Genomic DNA, 21,814 nt, shown 5'->3' on the forward strand with positions numbered 1-21,814 from the left:
AATTATAGCAAGAATTTTCGCCCTCGTATTTGACATGACTAACCTTTGTCATGATAAGGACATACGAAAAAAAAAAAAAAAAAAAAACAGAAGCAAAGGTGTCTCTATCTAGAAACCAAAATTCAAATCCAATTTTAAGTTAAGCTTTGGAGATATTTGCACGGTGTGTAAAATAAAAATATTTTAACGAAAAATTAAATAAAGAAATTCTAATAATAAAGCCTCTCCGACAGAAATTTGAATAAAAATTAAATTAAATAAAAAACAAAGAAATAAGAAACGAAATTATAATGAAACTTCTCTCCGTCAGTGATCAGCCCGTCGTTCCCATGATATCGTGTAAGTAGAGTTGCAGAGAGACGCAGCGCTAAATTTAGCGATTTTATTTATTTATTTTATTTTTGGTTCTCTTTGTTTGATTTTTAGTGCTGAATTCTGCAAATGGATATTCAAAAAAGGATTCTGATTTGATGCGGTTCGCCGTCCCTTTTTCTCGAGCCCAAACCTCGCTGTCCTCTCCATTGACGCTGGTGGCGGTGGTGCGGTTCGTTTGTTTCGGATCAACGCGCTTAAAGCATTAATGGCGGCTCCTCGCAATCTGATTGGAGAGAACGGGAGGCTGTTGAGGGATGAAGAGAACACGGTGGGTGAGAAGGACGATTCTCCCACCTGCAAGAAGCCCAAATCGGAGAGGTTCCCGTTGTCTCGCTGGGAGTTCACCGCCGCCCTCGGCATCTTCTTTATCTTCTCCAGTGGCCTATTCTGCATCTACTTGACCATGCCCGCCGCCGACTACGGGAAACTCAAGCTGCCTCGAACCATTTCGGATCTCCGTATGCTCAAGTGCGTCCCCTTTTCGATTCGTTCCTCGCATTTTTCAATTGAAGATTTTAGCTTCTTGTTTAGGGACTCATATTATATAGACACATTCCAAGCTGTGTGGTATGAGCGGCCATCACGTTTCCGAGCGAGATGGTTCGATATACTTAACTTTGATTAACAAATTTTGAAGAATTTGTTATCAATTTTCATTGAATCAAATGAGGGAACGTTAACTTAGTTTTCTAATCGGATCCCCGTGTGGGAAGAATGGGTTCTTAAACTTATTTACTTAAATAAGTGGGGTGGGGTTTATGTATACGGTGGTGCACTAGCGGCCACTTTTTTGTATGGGAACCTTTGGGGAATGTGAGAATATCTCCACTAAATGATCATCTCCAGTTGTTTTGTAATTTAGATTGCAGTGTCTTCAATCCGATTACGAGAATATAGCGCATGGATATCTGAAAGGTGGTCGGTCCCTATATGTAGATTTATTTTTATGGTCTTTATTTTGTGCCCATCATATTAGAGCTTGCGAGTTGGCTCAAGAATCATGACTTCTGTGACGCAAACTCCATTTGTTTACTTTCATTATATTTAGTCATATACGCGTTGTGATCCAATAAAGTTTCATGGACTCTATTAGTCTGTAATTGTTCAATTTTCGGTATGACTGGTATGCTATACCATTTGGGTTTCTTTGTTTGCCTTTATGTTTTAACTGCACTGAACATTTTTTTTTTTTTAAATTTTGCTTCAGAGATCATCTGTCATCATATGCTAAAGATTACCCAGCCCGATTCACTCTGGGCTACTGCTCCACGTACATATTCATGCAGACTTTTATGATTCCTGGAACACTTTTCATGTCTTTGCTAGCTGGAGCTCTTTTTGGTGTTATCAGGGGCCTTCTCTTAGTTGTTTTTAATGCTACAACGGGAGCATCATGCTGCTTCTTTTTGTCTAAGTTAATTGGCAAGCCTATAGTTAGTTGGTTCTGGGATGAAAAGTTGAGATTCTTCCAATCAGAGGTATATCTTTTTGTTGTTTTTTTGTTGATATTCAGTTCTTTTTTCGTAACTTAACGTTATTATTAATTCAACTCGTATTCTGTGCCATGCCACTGCATTAACCTTATCTTTCATGGAATCAGATAGCTAAGCGTAGAGATAAGCTGCTGAATTACATGCTCTTTCTGAGGATAACTCCATCATTGCCCAACCTTTTCATCAATTTGGCATCTCCGATTGTCGATATACCATTTCATATTTTCTTTCTGGCTACTTTGATTGGTCTTATTCCAGCATCATATATCACAGTCAGAGTAAGTCCATCTCTGCCCCTCTTAATTCGGAGTTATTATCTGGTTTGGCTCATGTTATGATTACTTTTCATTAGCCAACTTCCCAAAGAGCTTACTATTTATATCTTAGTTCAGATTTATTATCTTAGTTGGCTCATGTTATAAATATATGAGTTGGCTGATGTTGAGTTTTAATAAAATAGTATATAAAAAAAGCTGTCACTTAACTGTTATCAGTTTTGAAAAAAAAAAAAAGGTGATAATTATCATATATTTTGACCATCTTATGATCGCAAGATAATTTTTTCAAGTTGTTACAGCTTAAAAAGGTGAACATGGTCATATTGATGGGTTGTGTTTACGTGGTTTCGAAGTCAGGGTTCTTGAGTTGGAGTTATAGCAGTATTTGCAGGGTTGCTAGCAAACAATCTACTGATTAGGTTCTTAGAATAATTATTCAGGTGCTTGTGATTGTATTCTTCCTGCACTGTTGTTCTGTTGCAAAATTCATCTTTAGCAAATAGAGTTTGAAAAATTGCTTGAAGTTTGATAGCAAAAGAGTACCTTTGCTTTTGGGCCGAGAAGTACTCATGAATGTAAGAGAGACATCGGAAAATAATATCTATTTTGCTGCATCGGACAATATATATATTAGTTTTAATTTTCGTCTATTTACATCTCCTGAAATTTCATAATAGATGTTATTTCATGGATTTTACTCTCACCTTTGAATGGATTTTTTTCTTCTTAGCCTTGAATAGTTTACAGGCTTAGTAGATTCTGTTTATGAGTTAAATATAATTAAGTTCCTTTTTTTTGGTTTATGTCATTTTGCTAATTACCGTACTGTTGTTGCTCATTTTGTTTTACATAGGCCGGCCTTGCTCTTGGGGATCTCAAGTCAGTCAAGGATCTATATGATTTTAAAACTTTGTCAGTTCTTTTTCTTATCGGTTTCATCTCAATTTGTCCGGCCCTTCTGAAGAGGAAGAAAGTCTCCGAATGAAGTTCTGTTAACGAAACTTCCATTGTCGGATTTTGTCCGGCCCTTCTGAAGAGGAAGAAAGTCTCCGAATGAAGTTCTGTTAATGAAACTTCCTTCCATTTTTCGGATTCAAGTTTGAGTCGGAAGCAAATCTGAGAATGTTGGCGGTTCCCCACCCATCTTCCTGTTGAAGGCCAGCTTATATAGGATTTAGTTTGTGTTGTGAATGATATGATGATTAGGCCAATAACTTATTGTCCAAAGTAAATATGTTAAATGACACAGGAAATTGGGTAGGCTCAACAGTTCAATTTTTTCCCACTAGTCATTGTGGAATCATTTGGCTTTGAGTAACAATGGTAGAGTACGCAATTGTCACGTAATCTTTTTAAAAAAAGGTGAAATCTACTATTAATTTTTTTTATATAAGTCTCATATTTTCACAACGATATGATGTTGTAAATGATAGAAAACCGATGCATCAAACATTATTTTCACAACGCATTTTAATTGAATAATTCATTCGGGCACAAAGTAATTTTCAATATTCATTGCTGGAGTTGGAACCCTACAGAGGATATTACATGCCAAACAAGAGAACAAAACCTTCACAAAACATTCAGATGTCAATGATCTTCGGTATTCCCCCAACTTCACCTAGAAACCCTACGAGTCTAGAGTAACAGCTGGATAGTCCTGATAACCTGTGATGCCTGTTATCCTTATCCTTGTATTTGGCTGCATAATTAGGTAACAACGAAATCATCATAAATAGGATAATTAGGAAACAGATAAACGAATTATAATTTGTATTATTGTTATTTTTCTGGAAGTAAATAGCTAAGTTATATATAGACAAGTCATGAGACAGACTATTGCCCTTCGTCTGTGGATTGTAGATAGGATGGAAACATGGAAGTACCAAAATGGATAGGTGAAATTTTTTGCACCACCCAACAAGGAGCAAATTTTTCTAGCAAGCAACAGCACACAAGATGACCACAGAGATCTCTAACTTATGTTAATTTTAACTAACATGGAACAGAAATTGCAGGTTCAAGTATGTCATTAAACACCCAAGAAATAGAAGTAAAAAAGAAGATTAAAATGTCGTCGAGCTTTAGGTGTTGTAAACGTGTAAGCAACATTTCTGAGTGAAGCATTAAGGCTAAGCATTTCAGTTTACCAAGCGAGAGGATTATCACCCTCATTGCTTAGCTAAAGCAGCAGGTCTGAACAGACATGATAACTGCTCCAACAAGACAGCTTTGAGCTTAGAAAGAAAACGGCAAAGGTGAGTATTTTTTTGATAAAGAGCTAGAGAGAAATAAAAGGGTAGTATTTTGGGAGAGAGTAAAGCTTCTAAACCCAGATGTGAAATGCATATATCATGCAGTAACTTTCTTTTGCTCCTTGTTTTAGTACCGGACTCTAAAAATGCAAAAGTTATGCATCCCATACAATTGCTCCATGCACTACGCCCTTTATAGTGGTAAGTTAACCATCAACGATATGAGTGAACTATGTAACATACTTGTCGATGACCAATATTTCTCCGATAGTTTTTCTTCTTCTTATACTTGAAGACAACTACTTTGGGATTTAAACCCTGCATTGAAAATGTAGAGGTCAAAGATAGAGGAAGTCAAGAAATAATAAGAATGCCAACTAGGAAAAAAAATATTCCATTTTATTATTGGGGGATAATAATAAAAGATTTCTCAGGATGGTAGTGAACTACCTGCTCTTCAACTACTGCATGTACAGCAGCATTAGTCACCACTGGTTTTCCAATGTAGGTAGTTGTTCTGGTTCCGATGAGCAACACCTTGTTCAGGATGATCTGCCCCAGAATCAATTTTCAAAAAACTTAGTTGAGGTAGAAAGCAAGAACTATACGAATACCATAGCAACCAGCCAACCACTCGGCCAGAGAGAGCATCTTCTTGGTTTACAGATAAACTTTATGCATATAAAAATGCATACGCATGTAGAAAACTGACATCTGTGCAAGTTTCAGCAGCAAGACTTGCTCATAACCTAGAAACCTGACCACAATCATGGGTTATTAATCTGTCACATGTAGGCACCTCAGTGCTTCAAGTACTTTTTTTTTTTTTATAAGTAAAATAAGTATTATTAACAAGAATGAGCAACAACTGTCAATTACAAAGTAGTATGCCCTATCTACGGAGGCACATTAGAAACTAAAAAATCATGAAGGTTCATGCCATTAAAGTCCACAGCTATGGCCCAAGTACAAAGAGTCCTAAAAAAGAAAACTTTTAGCTCCACCATAGATCTCTCTGTCTTCAAACATCCTCTCATTTCACTCCTACCACATGCACCACATAATACAAATATGAATCATCTTCAAAATCACTTTGATCTGATGCACACCTCGGATAGAGGTCCAACACGCCAATATATCCCCCCTGGATTCCGACATAACCCATGCTAGTTCCATCCTTTTAAACACCTCATTCCAGAGAGTCCTGGCTACCTCACAATGTAAAAGTAAATGATTCACCGACTCACCCCCTCTTGTACACATACAACACCAGTCTGCAATGATTATCCTCCTCTTTCTCAGATTAATTGTAGTAAGAATCTTGCCTAATGACGTTGTCCAGATAAAGAAATAAGCTTTGGGAGGAGCCTTGTGGCGCCAGAGCCTTCTCTAGGGAAACTGTATCTTCGGCACTAGTGCAAGGACCTTATAAAAGGAACGAACAGTGAAACCCCTCTCCCTGCAGGAATCCACCACAGACCATCTTCATGTTGGATATTTGGACGACAAGAATATAGGAGACTATAAAAATCTGCAAAACTCTCCATCTCCCAATCCTGTGCCGCCCAGTTGAAATTAATATTCCAGTGAATACCCCCTCCTGAGATTCCCATAACCTCCGCCACTGTGGCATCTTTGGCACTTGCTATCAGGAAAAGTATAGGAAACAAATCTTGGAGAGCATTGTTACCACACCAAGCATCCTTCCAAAATCTGATCCTAGCACCTGTACCCAACTGAAACCTAGTATGCCGATGAAAGACCTCCCAGCCTTTTCTACTATACCTCCATAGCCCCATTCCATGGGCCCCTCTAACTTCTCTAGTACACCAACCCTCCCCTAAACCACCATATTTATTTTCGATTACAGTTTTCCATAGGGCTTATGGTTCCTTGATATATCGCCATAACCATTTGCCAAGTAATGCCCGATTAAACAACCGTAAATTTCTAATGCCCAAACCGCCACTAGAGATAAGACGGCACACCATCTCCCACTTGACAAGATGAAATTTAAATTCTTCTCCTAATCCACCCCACAAAAAATCTCTTTGTAACTTCTCGAGACGACCTGCCACGCTTGTCGGTATAGGAAATAAGGATAAGAAATAAGTGGGTAGATTAGAAAGTGCACTTTTAATCAAACTAATCCGACCTCCTTTCGACAAGTACATTCTCTTCCACTCTGCTAGTCTCCTTTCCATTTTTTCAATCACTATATCCCAAATCGAGCGTGCCCTCGAAGCTATACCCAACGGTAGTCCTAGTAAGTCATAAGAAGAGACACTATCTTGCAACCCAACATGTCAACCAACTCCCTAATATTCTGAACCTCTCCAATCGGCACCAACTCAGATTTATCATAGTTCACTTTTAAACCAGACACTGCTTCAAAACAAAGCAAACATGCCTTCACCACCCGCAACTGGTCTCGATCAGCTTCCCACATAATAAGCGTATCATCTGCGAACAACAAGTGAGAGATAGTAGTAATACCCCTGCTCGGAGATCCAATTTGGAAACCACTAACAAACCCATTAGCCAACAAAGCCGAGATCATCCTGCTTAGTGCCTCCATAACAATAACAAAAAGTAAAGGAGATAACAGATCCCCTTGTCTAAAACCACGAGAACTATGAAAAAAACCCTTAGGGCTGTCATTGATCAACACAGAGAACCGTACCGTAGATATACACCAGCTAATCCAAGACCTCCACCAAAACCACACCTACCTAGTAGATATAGAAGGAAATCCCAATTAACATGGTCATACGCCTTTTCTATATCCAACTTATACATAATTCATGGGTTGCCAGCCTTCAACCTACTATCCAAGCATTCATTGACAATTAGAACCGCATCATCCTGCTTAGTCACAATCTTTCCCAAAACCTTACTCAAGCGATTAGCAAGCACTTTTGAAATAATCTTGTATGCTCCATTCACTAAGCTAATAGGCCGAAAATCTGTGATCTCAATTGCCCCGGCCGTTTTAGGTATTAAGGCAAGGAAAGTAGAGTTAAGGCTTTTCTCAAATTTTTTAAACGAGAAAAACTCCTGAAACACCTTCAAAAGATCTTCTTTAATCACCTCTCAGCAATCTTGGAACAAGCCCATAGAAAACCATCAGGTCTGAGAGCCTTGTCTTTTACCATTTTCCTTACTACATCAAATACATCTTCCTCCTCGAAAGCCCTCTCCATCCTGGCAACATCCCCCGGTTCAATAATGTTAAAAACCAACCCATCAAGAGTAGGTCTCCACCCCACCTGCTCAGTAAGGATCTTCTCAAAGAAATCAACCACATGATCTTTAATAGCCTCTTATTCTCTGCACTTCACCCCCTCAATTTTCAACTCCTCAATGTTATTGTCTCTTTTATGAGAGTTTGCAATACTATAGAAAAACCTCGTGCTCCGATCCCCTTCCTTTAACCACAATACTCTTGACTTCTGACGCCAAGACATTTCCTCTTGCAAGATTATCCTCTCAGGATTTGCGACCAGCAGAGTTTTTGTGCTTGCTCTTCCTCAGTAATAGGCCTCCCCTCTTGTTGTCTTTCTAACACCTGTATTTCCATCCACTTGGTATTTTTGTTCTCCTCAACATTGTAGAAAGATTGTTTATTCCATTCCTTTAGGTCTCTTTTTAAAGCTTTCAGCTTATTTGCAAAAATAAAGCTGGGTGTACCCTCAAACTGATACGAAATCCACCATTGTTTGACCCTCTCCACAAAACCTTCTGATTTCAACCACATGATTTCGAACTTAAAATACCATCTACCCCTCTAAATGCCTCCACAATCAAGCAAGATAGGCCAATGATCCGAAACTAAACGTACCAACCGCTTTTGCCATACGTCCAGAAAATGGCATTCCCACTCCGGTGAAATTAGGAAACAATCCAAGCGAGTCTAGGTATGATTATTTGACCATGTGGCCGGGCCCTCTGCTAGTGGTAGATCTATCAAGTTCAAGTCAAAGATACACTGAGAACTCCAAGCTTGCTGGCCTCAATCTTTTATTTCCAAAACTTTCACTTTGGAATCTAGCAACATTGAAATCACCCCCAATACACCAATGAAGCTCCCACCAACAGTGAACCCCTGTTAGCTCATCCCACAAAAATCTTCTATTCCCGTCTAAATTGAGCCCATAAACACCTGCAAATGCCCACAAGAAACCCTCTGACACGCATCTAAAAGAGCACGCTACCATATATCTCCCTATGTAGTCCTCTACTTTCTCCACCACCCGCCTATCCCACATCATTACAACTCCTCCTGATGCCCTTGAAGAGGCCAGGTATACCCAATCTACATAATTACTGCTCCATATACTCCTCACAATCTTCCTATTGATTAACTTCAGCTTCGTTTCTTGTAAACATACGATATCTGCTTTCCACTTACGAAGCAGGTGTTGGATCCAAAGACGCTTCTCTACCCTGTTAAGACCACGGACATTCCAAGACACAATCTTTGGCTTCATCTATGAACAGCCGGCCCCTTCCCTTTTACCCTACTCCTACTAGAGCTACCCTCCGAATTTATCGACCACATCAACCTTTTAAGCTCCCAATTCTTCTTCAAGTCCCCTTTCCTTTTTTGTTGATACCCAGCTTCCATAGCAGTTAATAAGGCAATGAACTGCTCTTCATACCCCTCACATTCAATCCGCACAAAACGTTGGATCTCTTTTACCTTATGTATTACCCAATCAGAAGCTTGATCTGGAAAACAAAAGTTCAATGGGATAGGATTTACCATCTTGTTACTCTAAAAGTTCTGAAAATCTTTCCCCACAGAGTGCATGAGGTCATCGGACTCCTCATCCCCTTCCTCCAACTCAAAACCCTCAAAGGGTTTGACAGATAGTTCCGCTGGAGCCAAGCTCAGGCCTCCCACAATTGTCGGTGAAATCCGAGTCTCTCGACGAAGAATCACGCGATTCGAACTCCACCAACACTTTTTGCACACAATGCGCCAGCGATGCCTCGTCGGCGACATCCTCTACCCCCGTCGATGGTGTCTGTGCTACCGCTGCTGCCGGTAGGCTTTCCGGCATGAAGCCAAGGCTGTGTAGCTCATCTGTAAACCCCAGGCTAGGGTTCACGCTGTTGGGTTGGATCTCCACTGGGCTGAGAAAAGGACCCATGCCCACGAGAATGGGCCCTGGGTTGAGACGGCCCAGCTCTAACTCAAAACCCTCAAAGGGTTTGACAGATAGTTCCGCTGGAGGCAAGCTCAGGCCTACCACAATTGTCGGTGAAATCTGAGTCTCTCGACGAAGAATCACGCGATTCGAACTCCACCAACACTTTTTGCGCATAGTGCGCCGGCGATGCCTTGTCGGCGACATCCTTTACCTCCGTCGACGGTGTCTGTGCTACCACCGCTGCCAGTAGGCTTTCCGGCATGAAGGCAAGGCTGTGTAGCTCATCTGTAAACCCCAGGCTAGGGTTCACGCTGTTGGGTTGGATCTCCATTGGGCTGAGAAACGGACCCATGCCCACGAGAATGGGCCCTGGGTTGAGACGGCCCAGCTCCTTTTGAAGAGAATGAGCCCCTCTGAGTCTTGGGCCGAGCAGGCCCACCAACCTTACGCCAAACGGCTAGCCCCTTTCCCCTTTTATTCTGTTGGGCCTCTTTTTGGGCTTTACTAGGCCCATCCCCCAAATTCTGCTTTATTCCACTTGCTTCTTCAACCCACCCCTTATTCCTTTTTAAAACTCCCGTATCTTCACTTTCTTTAAATAGCCCAACAAACTCCACGATCTTAGCCATACCTCTCTGCAGAAACCGCAGCTGGCCTTGCATCTCCATCAACAGTCTTCGTACCTCCCACGCCTCCTGACATGCCGTGGATTTCCTACCATGGGGATGGTTCAACACAACGTACAGGTTCGCAGTTGCTTCTAGATGCCACCTCCCTTGTCCCCTGTCAGAAATTGTCACACCTTCATCCCGTTTCCTCACTGAATTTGGCAACAACGGCGAGAGAACCTCCTTATACGACCAAGACTGATGCCTCACCCACCCCTTCCCATAACTCGACTGACCTCCACTAGTCAAAACACCCGCGTTAGTGACCTCCTTATCTCTTTCTAACAGTACCTCCTGCAATTTCCTCCAACCCTAACCATTCTCTCCTTCTGGAATGCACAGGGCATTCCTCCTCCCCCTGGTTATACTCAGAGACTTCAAGGTATCTCCCTTTACGATTTGCACAACGTTGAGCAATAAGACTGCAGTAACCTTATCTAGTTGCCGAATACACCTCCTTCTTCCTCCCTCTTAAGCTTTCCTCTAACACCTTCCCAAGCCACTGCGTTGAAGATGAACCCAGTTACACTGCATGTTCCGACTTCCAGCTTCTCTCGGTGACTCGCAATAAACCACCACCCACTTTTGACAGAGTAAAATACTTGGATTCAATCATCACCTCTATGGGATAACCCATCTTAATCACCATAATACTTAAGAAGCAGTTAACGCATCAACATTAACGAGGAGAAACCTTCAGGAAGCAACGAGAACAAGAAAATAGGCATGTGTATGGAGACAAATTTAGGAGAGAGACTTCAAAATAAAAATGGGAGGGACTTTTTAAGAGCGAGTATCAGTGCTTCAAGTACTGTTAACTTAAGTGTGTCATTTGTAATTCTTACGAAGATAGGATAATACGATATGCAAGAATTAACATTTTCTATCTAAGGTACGGGATTTAGTAAAATGTTACAAACACTGTTAATTGGGGATGTAAATCGTATGATATTTTTATGTTAGAGCGTCTTCATCATTGAGATGGTGTTGGCAAGGTAATAAATCCATTGGTGGGTTGAAACAGTAACTGATATTATACACTTAGATATGAAAGGGATTTTCGATGTTGAAAGGGAAGCCCAGCCAACAAAATTACCAAATGCTTTAAATGAAACAAGTAAATTGAGAGATAAAGGACAATCTGCACAAAGGGAGACTGTTGAGATACGGCCTTCATATGAGAAAATCTCAAGGAAAAAAAAAATAATAATACTCAAGAACGAGTTGGAATAAGTACCTTGTCGTTGACATTAGCGCCTTTAAGCCTCTGAGTATAGATGAACCGCCCAGGAAAAACAATATATTGGCGTGATCCTATCTAAACAAGGCGGAAATACAACCACAATCAAATAATAGACATAATATTGGTATATGTGTGATAGGAACAACCTTAAAGCATACAAGCTATCAAATTTATCATGAGGAGAGTATAACATAAATCTCACAGATATACGAAACTGCAAACAGTGTCTGGGTAAACACAGAATTACTCCAAAACCACAATTAGCAATCAAGAACATCAAATGGGTCACCTCAAAAACGCTCGAAGAACGCATATAGCTTGTGATTTGGTTTTCCAATTACTCACCATGACCACGGCGAACACTTCCTCACGCTTGGGGACTTGTTCCGGTGAGATTTGGACGATTTGCGCGGCTTCAACCTCAGTTGGACCGGGTTCGGACTCGAGCACGGCAGCATTCGAATCTGACGACTTGCAGAGAAGAGGAAATGCGCGTGAAGAAGAAGAGGAGAGAGAGAGTTTGTGGGGAGAGAAGGAGAGGGAGCTGAGATAGGTATTGTTAGAGAATGAGAATGTCGGCGATGGGTGTTGCTTTCTACAGATTCTGGAGTGGGTTGCGAGAGATGAGAATAAGGAGAGGGTCACAGAGGCAGAGGCCATAGTTGGAATGCTATTTGCTCGCTCTTTCTCCTAACACATCACAACACTGCCTCTCTTGTTCTCACTCTTCACACCATGCCCGCCCGGAATTAGGCCGATGCCCTATCCTATCCGTTTCCTTTCCCAATGACCAATATGCCCTTCGAATTATACTTTTCTGATCCATCAAAGGGAAATTCTTTTGCATTCTTACTGTATTAACTGTAATTACTGTTTCTTTTTTATATACTGTCTTCATCCATCTCCCCCCCAATTTTAACGAGAATTCTAAGAGATTCATAAGCCAAATAAATTAGACCTCATTATTTTTTTTTCTGTTTTTTGAAGCATCCATAAACGCAAGTAAAAACAATGAGCAAAACAAAGAAAAATCTAAACCATAGTAAGATCTTCAAGTCAAGTAAATATAAGATCCACCCGAAGTATTTCTTAAAAATGTTGTATTAAAACACGTAAGAGTGGTACTATTCCCCATGAAAGTTAGGTACCGAATGGGTATGAACAGTGTAAATTTTTTATTCTTCTTTTTTTATTTTTTCTTCAAATATTTTTTAAATCACTTTAAACCTTTAAAAAAAATAAAATTTACAAATTTATTAAAAAATATTTCCTTAACCATTAAATAAAAATATAAAATACAATTCAGTAGAAAAATTCGGTATACAACTTCGGTGGGAGTAGTGTTTCTCAAATCTTTTTATTTTTTTACTTTTACGTTCACCATTTTTTAAAACTATTTAGATTTTTTTTTTTAAAAAAAATTACATATTCATTTAAAAATACTTACTTAATCACTAAGTTTAAAAAAAAAAAAAATTCGGTGGCCAGTGACCACCGATTAGTCATATTAAGTGGAAATCAATCAAAGGAGGTGAGCCTCTTGGATAACGTAATTTCTAGTGCAAGCATGCCGTGAGATCAAGAAGATTCAAAAGAACCAAATCTCTGCACTTTATAACAGAACAGTAATTGAAAAACATGCATCAGCACAAATAAAAGCTGAGAGTCGTTAAGATCTAAAAAATAAAAATAAAAATAAAAAACTATTGCCTTCATCCTCTAATCGGTTAGGCATAATTCAGCACAGACAAAAGCTAAATGTCATTAAGATATAAAAATGGAACTATTGCCTTCATCCTCTAAGCTGTTACTATACAGGATTGCTTTTGGTTAGTATCTCAGCTCGTCTCTTTTACTCCAAAGGCATCAGCTAAATTAAAGGTCAAATTGCTTCTCATTGTTCTGCTCCTCCCAACTCCTCCATCTCCCTTCCTCATCATTGCTGCAAACTCCCCATAATCGATACGCCCATCCTGGAAAGTGGTAGAGGTTAGGATGAAAGTTTCTATGAAAAACGAGTATTGTCTAATCTCTGATTTATTCGTTATAAATTGGGATTTATTAATAACAACATTTAAAAAAACTTCATCTGATAAATGTAACAGTAACTGAGACTTGTGTTCACAACTTGCATGATTCTTACTTTCGTCAAGTGACCACTAGCTACATTATCACTGCTTGCTATCAATATGTCTACTAGTACTAGAATCAAATATATAAATAAAGTTGAAATTGGAAGCTAAAGGATGATCTGAACACACAACTGTTTAAATGTTGCAGCAACAACAAAAACTAGATAATGTAAATGATTCTCTCAACAATATGGTAACATGAGGAATCTAGGCCCGGTTTGAATTCACAACCCATCTCAACTCATCTCACTACTATTCATCAACTTTAACTCACAAATCTCACTACTACTCATTTCTTAATGACTTCATGTCTGTCTAGCCATAGAATATACATAACTTGCCCAAAAAAGATCAACAAAGTATCCAACTTGCATCTTTGCTTATTTAAGAAAACATCTCTAAGAATATGAAGCCATCACTAGAAACCACCATCGTCAAAGAACCAGTATATCAGATGGCGGTTTTACATCTACTAGTAGAGGCACAAAAAGTAATCCTACAAGAATGAGCAACAAATATATTTTCGAATGATGCCAATATAACTTCTACAGGCAAAAGAAACTTTGGAATCAAAGAATAAAAGAGTGGTTAAGAAAATTTACCTTTCGACGTGGCATGAAATAATAAATAATTACCGATTATGATCTGATTTAGGATACATAATGTGATATCCACAAAATGTGTCTAAGAATTTGAATGGGAAAACAGAAAAAAATAACGTGAAAGTATGTAACCAAAGAAACTTACATTGTCTTGATCAATTTCTTTGATCATATCATCTAGATGGACATCACCTAGACCAAAGTCCTTGCAAGCTTGTTGAAGCTCATCAATGGTGATGTATCCACTACCGTCTTTGTCAAAATAGGTGAAGGCTGCAACCAGATTCTCCTCTCTCTCCATCTTATTCACGTGTAATGTAGCAGCAAGAAATTCACCATAGTCTATTGATCCACTGTTGTCGATATCAGCCTGCCAAACCAATTCATCTATGTTGTAACAGATAATAAATTGAATAATATGGAAAAACAGTGAAACTTATTTATTTTCTTGCAAGAGTTTATGAGCAATTTACTTACTGCATCCATCAGAGACTTGATCTCAGATTCCATTAGATTAGAGCCCACTCTTTTCAAACCCTCTTTAAGCTCCTCAAATGTTATAGTTCCACTATTGTCCGTGTCAATCATTTTGAACAATTCTTTCAGACCACCGATTTCTTCCTCTGAAAGTCTTTCTGCAATGACCTGAAATTAAATTTTCCAATCCAAAAGATGAACAAACAGGTTGCATAACTAGAGAAGTGGGCATTAAGAAACAGAATAAAAAATTTAATGAAAACGGGAGGTTCCGACCTTATTCTGACACTGGACACACGACATTTTCATATGTTTGGTATACTTGAGTTATATTTACTCCTGGAACAAGTTTATATTTAATAATTCTATATTTCCTTCCGTTCAAGACAATCCAAATTATAGTGTGGGTGAAAATTATGGCTGAAACAGATTGTTGGATAGATAAATAGGGATGTGGCCTCCAATAGGACAAGTGGCATTAAAAAATCTGTGTAGCTGAACCAATTAGTTGGGACTAAGGCTTAATTGACTAGAGTATATAGTTCAAGATGATTCAAAGTTAGAAAATCTCATATTTGTGTATCATGCTATTTTTTCTGTCAGGCTTTATCTCGAAAAGAGATATCCTTTACCTGTCTAAATATGTGTACTTATCCCAGAACCACAAATCCTAAATCAAGAAGCTTCAATTTTTCTGCTCATTATGATAATTTAAATACAGACATCCATTAAAAAATGAAAACAGAGCAAGTATTGTGGGGGAAAAGAAATATACACGCAAAGCCATCTTTTTAAGTTTATTCATTGCTGAGAACTGCTTCAGCCGTGACAAAACTGCAGAATCTAGAGGTTTGTCTGGTGCAACTCTGTCATCCACAATCCATGGGTGGCCTGGTACAAAAATAAACTCTGTTGTTATCGTTACACAGATAGGAGAGCTATAACAAAGCAAGGACATCGAATACCCCTACTTCTACCAGCAGAACACCAGGCATAATGGGTACAAAGCAACTCACATAGGACTTCATGGGCAGAAATTCTTTTTGTTGGATCCCTCTCGAGCATCTTTCGGATCAAATCTTTTGCACTTTCTGAAATACTAGGCCATGGTGCAGATTCAAAATCTAATTTTCCTTTTAAAATCTGCCTAAAGATTCCTGTTTCAGTTTCTGCAAGTAATTGGAAAAAGTAGGTACAGCTCAGGTATAAATAATGCAAAATGAGTATAACCGTCAACAATCCAGCCACAACTCTAAAGTATAGAAGATCTTAGCTAGTCAAGATGACTACCAGCCCAAAAAGGTGGAACTCCGCTGAGTAAAATGTAAAGGATAACACCAGCACTCCATACATCTACTTCAGGTCCATAATGCTTTTTCAACACCTCAGGTGCCACATAATAGGGACTTCCTACCACATCATGGAAAGCTTCTCCTGGAAGAAAAGAGTACCATTAGAAAATATGACAGCAGTTTACATAGACAAAAGATGATTTACGGACAAAGAAGAACTCATGGAAACTGACAATGATACATAGAAGTACATAAAATTGAAGACTTAGCGCATTAAGAAAACCCATTGCTTTCGCATCAGAATGTTATTAGCCAGACTGTTTGTGCCCGCAACATGTATGCATGTCAATTGGCTACAATCCACTCTACCAAGCAACATATTAAGCTCCCCCCTTCAAATATCCAAAATAAAGGGGAACATTCGAAACAGCTTCCAGAGTAGACTGGCCATCATAATGATGCCCACAGTTTCCATTCTTCCTTTTATTTGGAAGTGAACTCCCTAAATCAATCTGAGCAAAACAATTTTCATGCCGTGCTTACAATATTTCATTTTTGTGCCTTTTAAGTTATATCCACATACTTTACATAAAAAAAGATTTAGTTCGCTACAATCATGCCCTTCGAAGACTAATCAGCCCGGTTTCAAATGGATAAAAGACAATTTCCAAAAACAGGACTAAATTTCGGTTCAAGAACCGGCAACGTTAAAACAAATAAAATAATGACCAATAACCAGCGAAGCTTGAAATTCACCGAGTACGTTAGACAAGCCGCAAATCTAACCAATACAAATCGACTTGTCCGCTTGAAAACCGATCCAACCAAGACCGATTTGTTTAAAAGCCAAAAAATTCATAAACAATGAAGAAAAAACCCAAACTGAAAGTACCCATCGACCAGCGGGCGGCCAACGTACTTTATTATTAGAACTGCAATCACGAGTTTAGCATGCATAGAAATAAAACCCGCCATTTCCAATGACAACAGAGAAAACGGAAGAAAACCCAGAAACCAACCTGGCTTGTAGAAGACAGACAAGCCGAAATCGGTGGCCTTGAGCTTGGCATCGTCGGCAGGACTTTCAAACAAGAAATTCTCGGGCTTGAGATCCCTATGCATAACGCCGAGAGAGTGACAAGCCTCCACCACACCAACGATGGTCTTTATGAGTTTCACTGCCTCTCTCTCACTGTAATGCCCCTTCTGCACAATCCTATCGAACAGCTCGCCCCCAGCGCACAGCTCCATGACCAAGTGCACGAACACCAAGTCCTCATAAGTCCCTTCGATCCGTACCACATGCGGGTGCTCGGAGAGATGGTGCATGATCTGAATCTCCCTCCAAACATCGTCGTAATCTTCCTTGCATAGGAGTTTCCTCTTGGGGATTGACTTGCAGGCGTATTGGGCTTCCGTAGACTTGTGGGTGCAGAGGTAGGTAGTCCCAAATTGGCCTTGGCCAAGCTTCTTCCCAATAAGGTAATGATCTCTCAATCTTGGGGTCTGGTACGGCAACACTGTTGTCGCAGGCCTTGTTGTCGTCGATTGTGATGATGTGCCCTGTTTCTTCATTGCTTGAACCTCTTCTTCTTTTCTCTCCTTTCCTATTTCCTCGCAGATTTGGATCCCCCTCTCTTTCCCTTCGTGAAACTGGTTCCTAGGTTCTCTCTCTCTCTTTTGCAATTCTGAATCAAAGAAAAGAGAGAAAAAATTAAAGGAGGCTCTCCTTGAAACTTTTTTTCTCTATTGGCGTTGGTCGCTATCCCAATGAAAGTACTACTTTTCTTATCTCTGTCATTTATTTTAAAAGACTTTATTTTTATTTTATTTTATTTTTTAAAGTCAAAAACATTGATGATGGAAGTAAGACGTGAATACGGGGGGGGGGGGGGGGGGTGCCTTCATTGGATGGAATAGACATCATGCAGCTGGGGTGAGGACATATCCAGGAAGATGAAGTGGGGACCACATTAATTTCTTTTTCTTTTCTTTTCTTTTTTCATGAAATTCCTGAATATTTTTGCGAAAACTACTCCATAAAATACAAGTTTTTCAACCCCTTTTAACGACTATTGACGTTTTCAAGCCTTGAAAAATAAAGGGTGAAATTTAGGAGTAGTTTAAATTCAAGATGAGTTGAGATAGATTAAGATGATTTATAAATAGTAAAATAAAAATTAAATTATTTATTATATTTTGTGTGAAAATTTGATAAAGTTATTTTAAAATTTGAAAAAGTTGAATTGTTTATTATATTTTGTGTAAAAATTTAAAAAAATTATAATGATAAGATGAAATGAATTGAAGTGAATTTTGAATGCAAACGAAACCTTAAGAGTCGTGATACAAAGTTTCACATTCTGTATATTATATAAAAAAAATTGTATTTTTTTTTATCTTCATATAAATATATTTTTAAGTTATGTATAAGACTATGAGATTTATGTCTATAATTTTTAGCAATTTAAAGGTGTACAACTACAAAGGGTTTCCAAAACAAATCGTTGATAGCACAAAGGACAATTCTCTGTTGTGACGTCGCAATTGAATTGAAAACTCAAGGCAAAGATTAGATGGAAAAGTCCATCCAAAGAAGCTAAAACGGATGTAAAATACCAAAATCTAGTAAGTCGATCCAAGAAGCGTCACAAACCTTGGGTCCTGCCATTCAAGACCTGGTATATTTTTTTGTAAGAAGAGTCATTTACTCATCCAGCTCATCACTACATTCTTCATTGGAACTGCCACATAATATTAAAATGACTTTCCTATTCGAGCATGATCATAATTCTAGCAATTTCATAGTATTAATATTTATGGCGAACGAGATCTCCCAAGGATTAAAAAATAAAAAAAACCGACATTTTTTTTCTCTACAAAGCATATAACTAGAGGAAAGTGAGGCTATACAAGGCTAATTAAGTTCGACAACGTTCTCCGGCGATAAGGTAAGATTGGTTATGCAATGTACAACGAAAACACAGCCTATGACGGATCTATAGGTAAGAAACAGGGGATTTTTAATAAATAAATAAAAACTACAAAAATCAGGAAGAGACCAAAAAGGGAGAAAAATACACTTATTATAAGGCCCGTTATAACTGAAAAATAAATAAAAACATCTCTAATTTTTTATATTAGCTGATGTGTAGTATTTTCACATCATTATTATGCTTGGAATGTCAATAAACGAATTTTCAAATAGCATTTATCGTACAAAAATATTAAAAACATACTCTAATCACAAAGTGATTACATAAAAGTAATATTACAAACTGATGTGGTTTGTCAAATTGTAAAGTTACTTTTATTTTAAAACAAATTTGATGAACCACATGGAGTCATGTCAGTATGTATGATTACTTTTATATAATCTATTTGTGGTTATAACTATATTTAAAAAATTACTAAGGAGAGACATTGTCAACTGAATATATTCACTCATCCGTGTTTCTCGAATGATTACTTTGATTTTTCTTTCCATAAGTTTATAAAAGTGCTGTAATATACGTTTCCTTTCACAGGGTGATATAGCTGTGAATTGAAGTTTGGATGTTATAATCTAAAGTTAAGAGATTCAACGTTATTGTTGCTTTATGGTATAATCTTAGAGGATGAGAATATAGCTTGGAGGTGTCCTGTGCCCAGTTCAAAAGTTAATGGATAAGATCTAATTTTCAATTGATCTTGTCTGATTATTTGTACAACAAGACACATTTAATAAAAAAAATTATATATATAGAAAAAATAAATAAAAGCCTACATATTACAGTTTCATCTCACACAGTAAAATGATGAGATGGTATTACTTATCAACCTTTAAATTTGTCTTAAAAAAATAAAAGATTATTTAAGGATGATAATGCTGTTTCATCCAAAATCCAGCCAGCATTTTCTTTTTTCTGTTTAAAAAAGAGTTGTTCATAGACCAATAAAAATGACCTTGTTGGGGAATTGGACCCGTGACCTTTACAAAAGAAATGCAAGTGGAGGAGATTCCATTCTATTTTCAGAACGTGGCAGATCATTGCCTATCGCGTAGGAGCAGACAGACATCCACGCATATTACAAGAAAAAGGCACTTTCTCAGCGCGCACGATCGTCGCAATAAACGAAAAAAAAATAACTGCAAATATAATTTTAAAGAAGGATGAATTAAAATAATTTATAAATAATAGTAAAATTTATGAATTTATAATCCAAACCGTCATTTGATTCACATTTGCGTTTTACAAAGATGTTGCAAACTACGCTGGCAATATTTTCTATTTGCAGCGTTTCAAAACCGACGCAAAAAAGTTATTAACCGACGCAAAAAGCATCCCACGCGAGTCAATCTTCGCTTCAAAACTGCATTTTCAGCCAACGAGTTCCGTCGCCAAAAACATATTGTCTGACACAATTGCTGCAATATATTACCGAACGTATGTGATAATCGTGACACTATCGTAGATAGGACCATGCGCTCCGCAAGTTAAAACTCTTCAAACAATATTTATTTTTATAAAATTTTGTAAATGAATTTGAATATATTGGTAGTAATGTATCAATAATTATATTTATTAGACGGATATAAGTTGGTATTAATTTAATGGGTGACACTTAACAAATTGAGCTATGCTATTTATAAGTTGTAACTAACCTCTTTTAACGTTATTGACGAGATAAATATATAAGTTTTATGGGTGTTTCCGGGGAGGGCTTAGCTACACAACACACATGGATGCGCGAAAGTTTTGTTCCACCTATATTTCTCAGAAAATATACTTCACTTTTGAGGACAGCAACTTTTACTTATTCATGATTCAGCAGATTGGTTTCAAAAAATTTTAAGTAGAGTTATTTTTGTGTATTTTTTTATATATTTTATTAATGTGATTGATTGTGTTATTTTTTTAATATAAAATAATTATTTTAATTAATAAAAAATATATAAAAATAATTGTATATAGCCAAATTCATTTGCTCCGCACGACATTTACCGTCTCGAAGACTGAACAGAGAGCCAAAAATGTGAACCAAAAACAGGAGAACAGACAGTGCCCACGCGGGCAGATCCACTTCATCTTTTTTGTTTTGTATTTTAATGGGCAAGAATATACTTTGTCTATTCAGCACACCGTCAGCCACGAGAGGATAGAGTAATGGCAGTGTGCACTGTGCACACGTGAAATTATATATACACATTCCTTTAAAAGGAATTAATATTTATTTTGTAAATCAATATCCCGTGGTCCGTTTCGTCTGCGAAGTCATTTCCAGTGGTCTGTTTGGTCGGAAGTATTTACTCATAAAAATTTAAAATATTTTATTATATAAAAATCCCTTATATCAGTATTAACGTGATCTTATAAGAACAAAACAATAAAATAAGAAAAAATTTACTGCCCTCCAATTATCATACATCTTATATTTACATGTCAGAATATCCATTTTGATACATTACTTCTTAATATTTGAAAAAGTTACAATATATATTACCCGTTAATATCTAATTGTCAAAATCATCTAAAATTGTCTATTTTTTTTATTTTTTATCTATCTTAATTGTACGAGAGTTATTTTTTATTATTAGTTATTAATTAGAGGGTGTACATATCAATTTTTCATAATATAAGAAATATGATAATTGTAAGGTGTATTTTTCTTTATTTGATTTAGAGCTTTTGTAAGGATAAAATTGTTTTATTTTTCTTATTCAGAGGACATAATTCTGAGACAAATTAACAGCATGTTCACACCATTTTTCCCAAAAGTTTAAGTTGATAGGAAGAGATAAGTTTTATTATTTATTTTATATCTTAACACTCCTCACGTGTGGGCCAAATTCACTCAATAAG

The 21,814-nt window shown here is 37.7% G+C and overlaps 3 protein-coding genes across 3 annotated transcripts; 1 reads left to right on the top strand and 2 right to left on the bottom strand.

Annotated features, from left to right (window-relative positions):
- The first annotated feature begins 274 nt into the window (after window positions 1-274).
- On the top strand, window positions 275-3,413 carry LOC121261566 (uncharacterized membrane protein At4g09580). The gene is made up of 5 exons (XM_041163992.1): window positions 275-843; window positions 1,583-1,853; window positions 1,976-2,146; window positions 3,000-3,152; window positions 3,226-3,413. The coding sequence occupies exons 1-4, from the start codon at window positions 581-583 to the stop codon at window positions 3,129-3,131; spliced, it is 837 nt and encodes a 278-aa protein (XP_041019926.1). The 5' UTR covers window positions 275-580; the 3' UTR covers window positions 3,132-3,152; window positions 3,226-3,413.
- Window positions 3,414-3,587: 174 nt separating this feature from the next.
- LOC121260700 (50S ribosomal protein L21, chloroplastic-like) lies at window positions 3,588-12,260 on the bottom strand. The gene is made up of 5 exons (XM_041162682.1): window positions 11,814-12,260; window positions 11,463-11,543; window positions 4,852-4,953; window positions 4,645-4,719; window positions 3,588-3,848 (listed from the first exon to the last, which is right to left on the bottom strand). The coding sequence occupies exons 1-5, from the start codon at window positions 12,126-12,128 to the stop codon at window positions 3,777-3,779; spliced, it is 645 nt and encodes a 214-aa protein (XP_041018616.1). The 5' UTR covers window positions 12,129-12,260; the 3' UTR covers window positions 3,588-3,776.
- An 802-nt stretch (window positions 12,261-13,062) lies between these two features.
- LOC121261711 (calcium-dependent protein kinase 11-like) lies at window positions 13,063-17,747 on the bottom strand. The gene is made up of 7 exons (XM_041164205.1): window positions 16,991-17,747; window positions 15,970-16,113; window positions 15,696-15,848; window positions 15,455-15,570; window positions 14,680-14,847; window positions 14,348-14,572; window positions 13,063-13,441 (listed from the first exon to the last, which is right to left on the bottom strand). The coding sequence occupies exons 1-7, from the start codon at window positions 17,544-17,546 to the stop codon at window positions 13,307-13,309; spliced, it is 1,497 nt and encodes a 498-aa protein (XP_041020139.1). The 5' UTR covers window positions 17,547-17,747; the 3' UTR covers window positions 13,063-13,306.
- Between the last annotated feature and the right edge of the window lie 4,067 nt (window positions 17,748-21,814).

The sequence above is a fragment of the Juglans microcarpa x Juglans regia genome, chromosome 4D (genome assembly GCF_004785595.1).
Source record: "Juglans microcarpa x Juglans regia isolate MS1-56 chromosome 4D, Jm3101_v1.0, whole genome shotgun sequence".
In the NCBI taxonomy this organism is placed as follows: Eukaryota; Viridiplantae; Streptophyta; class Magnoliopsida; order Fagales; family Juglandaceae; genus Juglans; species Juglans microcarpa x Juglans regia.

Bases quoted from the DNA above. Each gene is read 5' to 3' on its own strand.
- LOC121261566 (XM_041163992.1), top strand. From the start codon at position 581: ATGGCGGCTCCTCGCAATCTGATTGGAGAGAACGGGAGGCTGTTGAGG. The intron at 844-1,582 runs GTGCGTCCCCTT...ATTTTGCTTCAG, and splicing joins TCGGATCTCCGTATGCTCAA to AGATCATCTGTCATCATATG. The intron at 2,147-2,999 runs GTAAGTCCATCT...TGTTTTACATAG, and splicing joins CATCATATATCACAGTCAGA to GCCGGCCTTGCTCTTGGGGA.
- LOC121260700 (XM_041162682.1), bottom strand. From the start codon at position 12,128: ATGGCCTCTGCCTCTGTGACCCTCTCCTTATTCTCATCTCTCGCAACC. The intron at 11,544-11,813 runs GTGAGTAATTGG...CGCCTTGTTTAG, and splicing joins AAGTGTTCGCCGTGGTCATG to ATAGGATCACGCCAATATAT. The intron at 3,849-4,644 runs GTATGTTACATA...CTAATTATGCAG, and splicing joins GAAATATTGGTCATCGACAA to CCAAATACAAGGATAAGGAT.
- LOC121261711 (XM_041164205.1), bottom strand. From the start codon at position 17,546: ATGAAGAAACAGGGCACATCATCACAATCGACGACAACAAGGCCTGCG. The intron at 16,114-16,990 runs GTTGGTTTCTGG...CTTTTCTTCCAG, and splicing joins GTCTGTCTTCTACAAGCCAG to GAGAAGCTTTCCATGATGTG. The intron at 15,571-15,695 runs GTGAGTTGCTTT...TTTTTGTACCAG, and splicing joins TTCTGCCCATGAAGTCCTAT to GCCACCCATGGATTGTGGAT.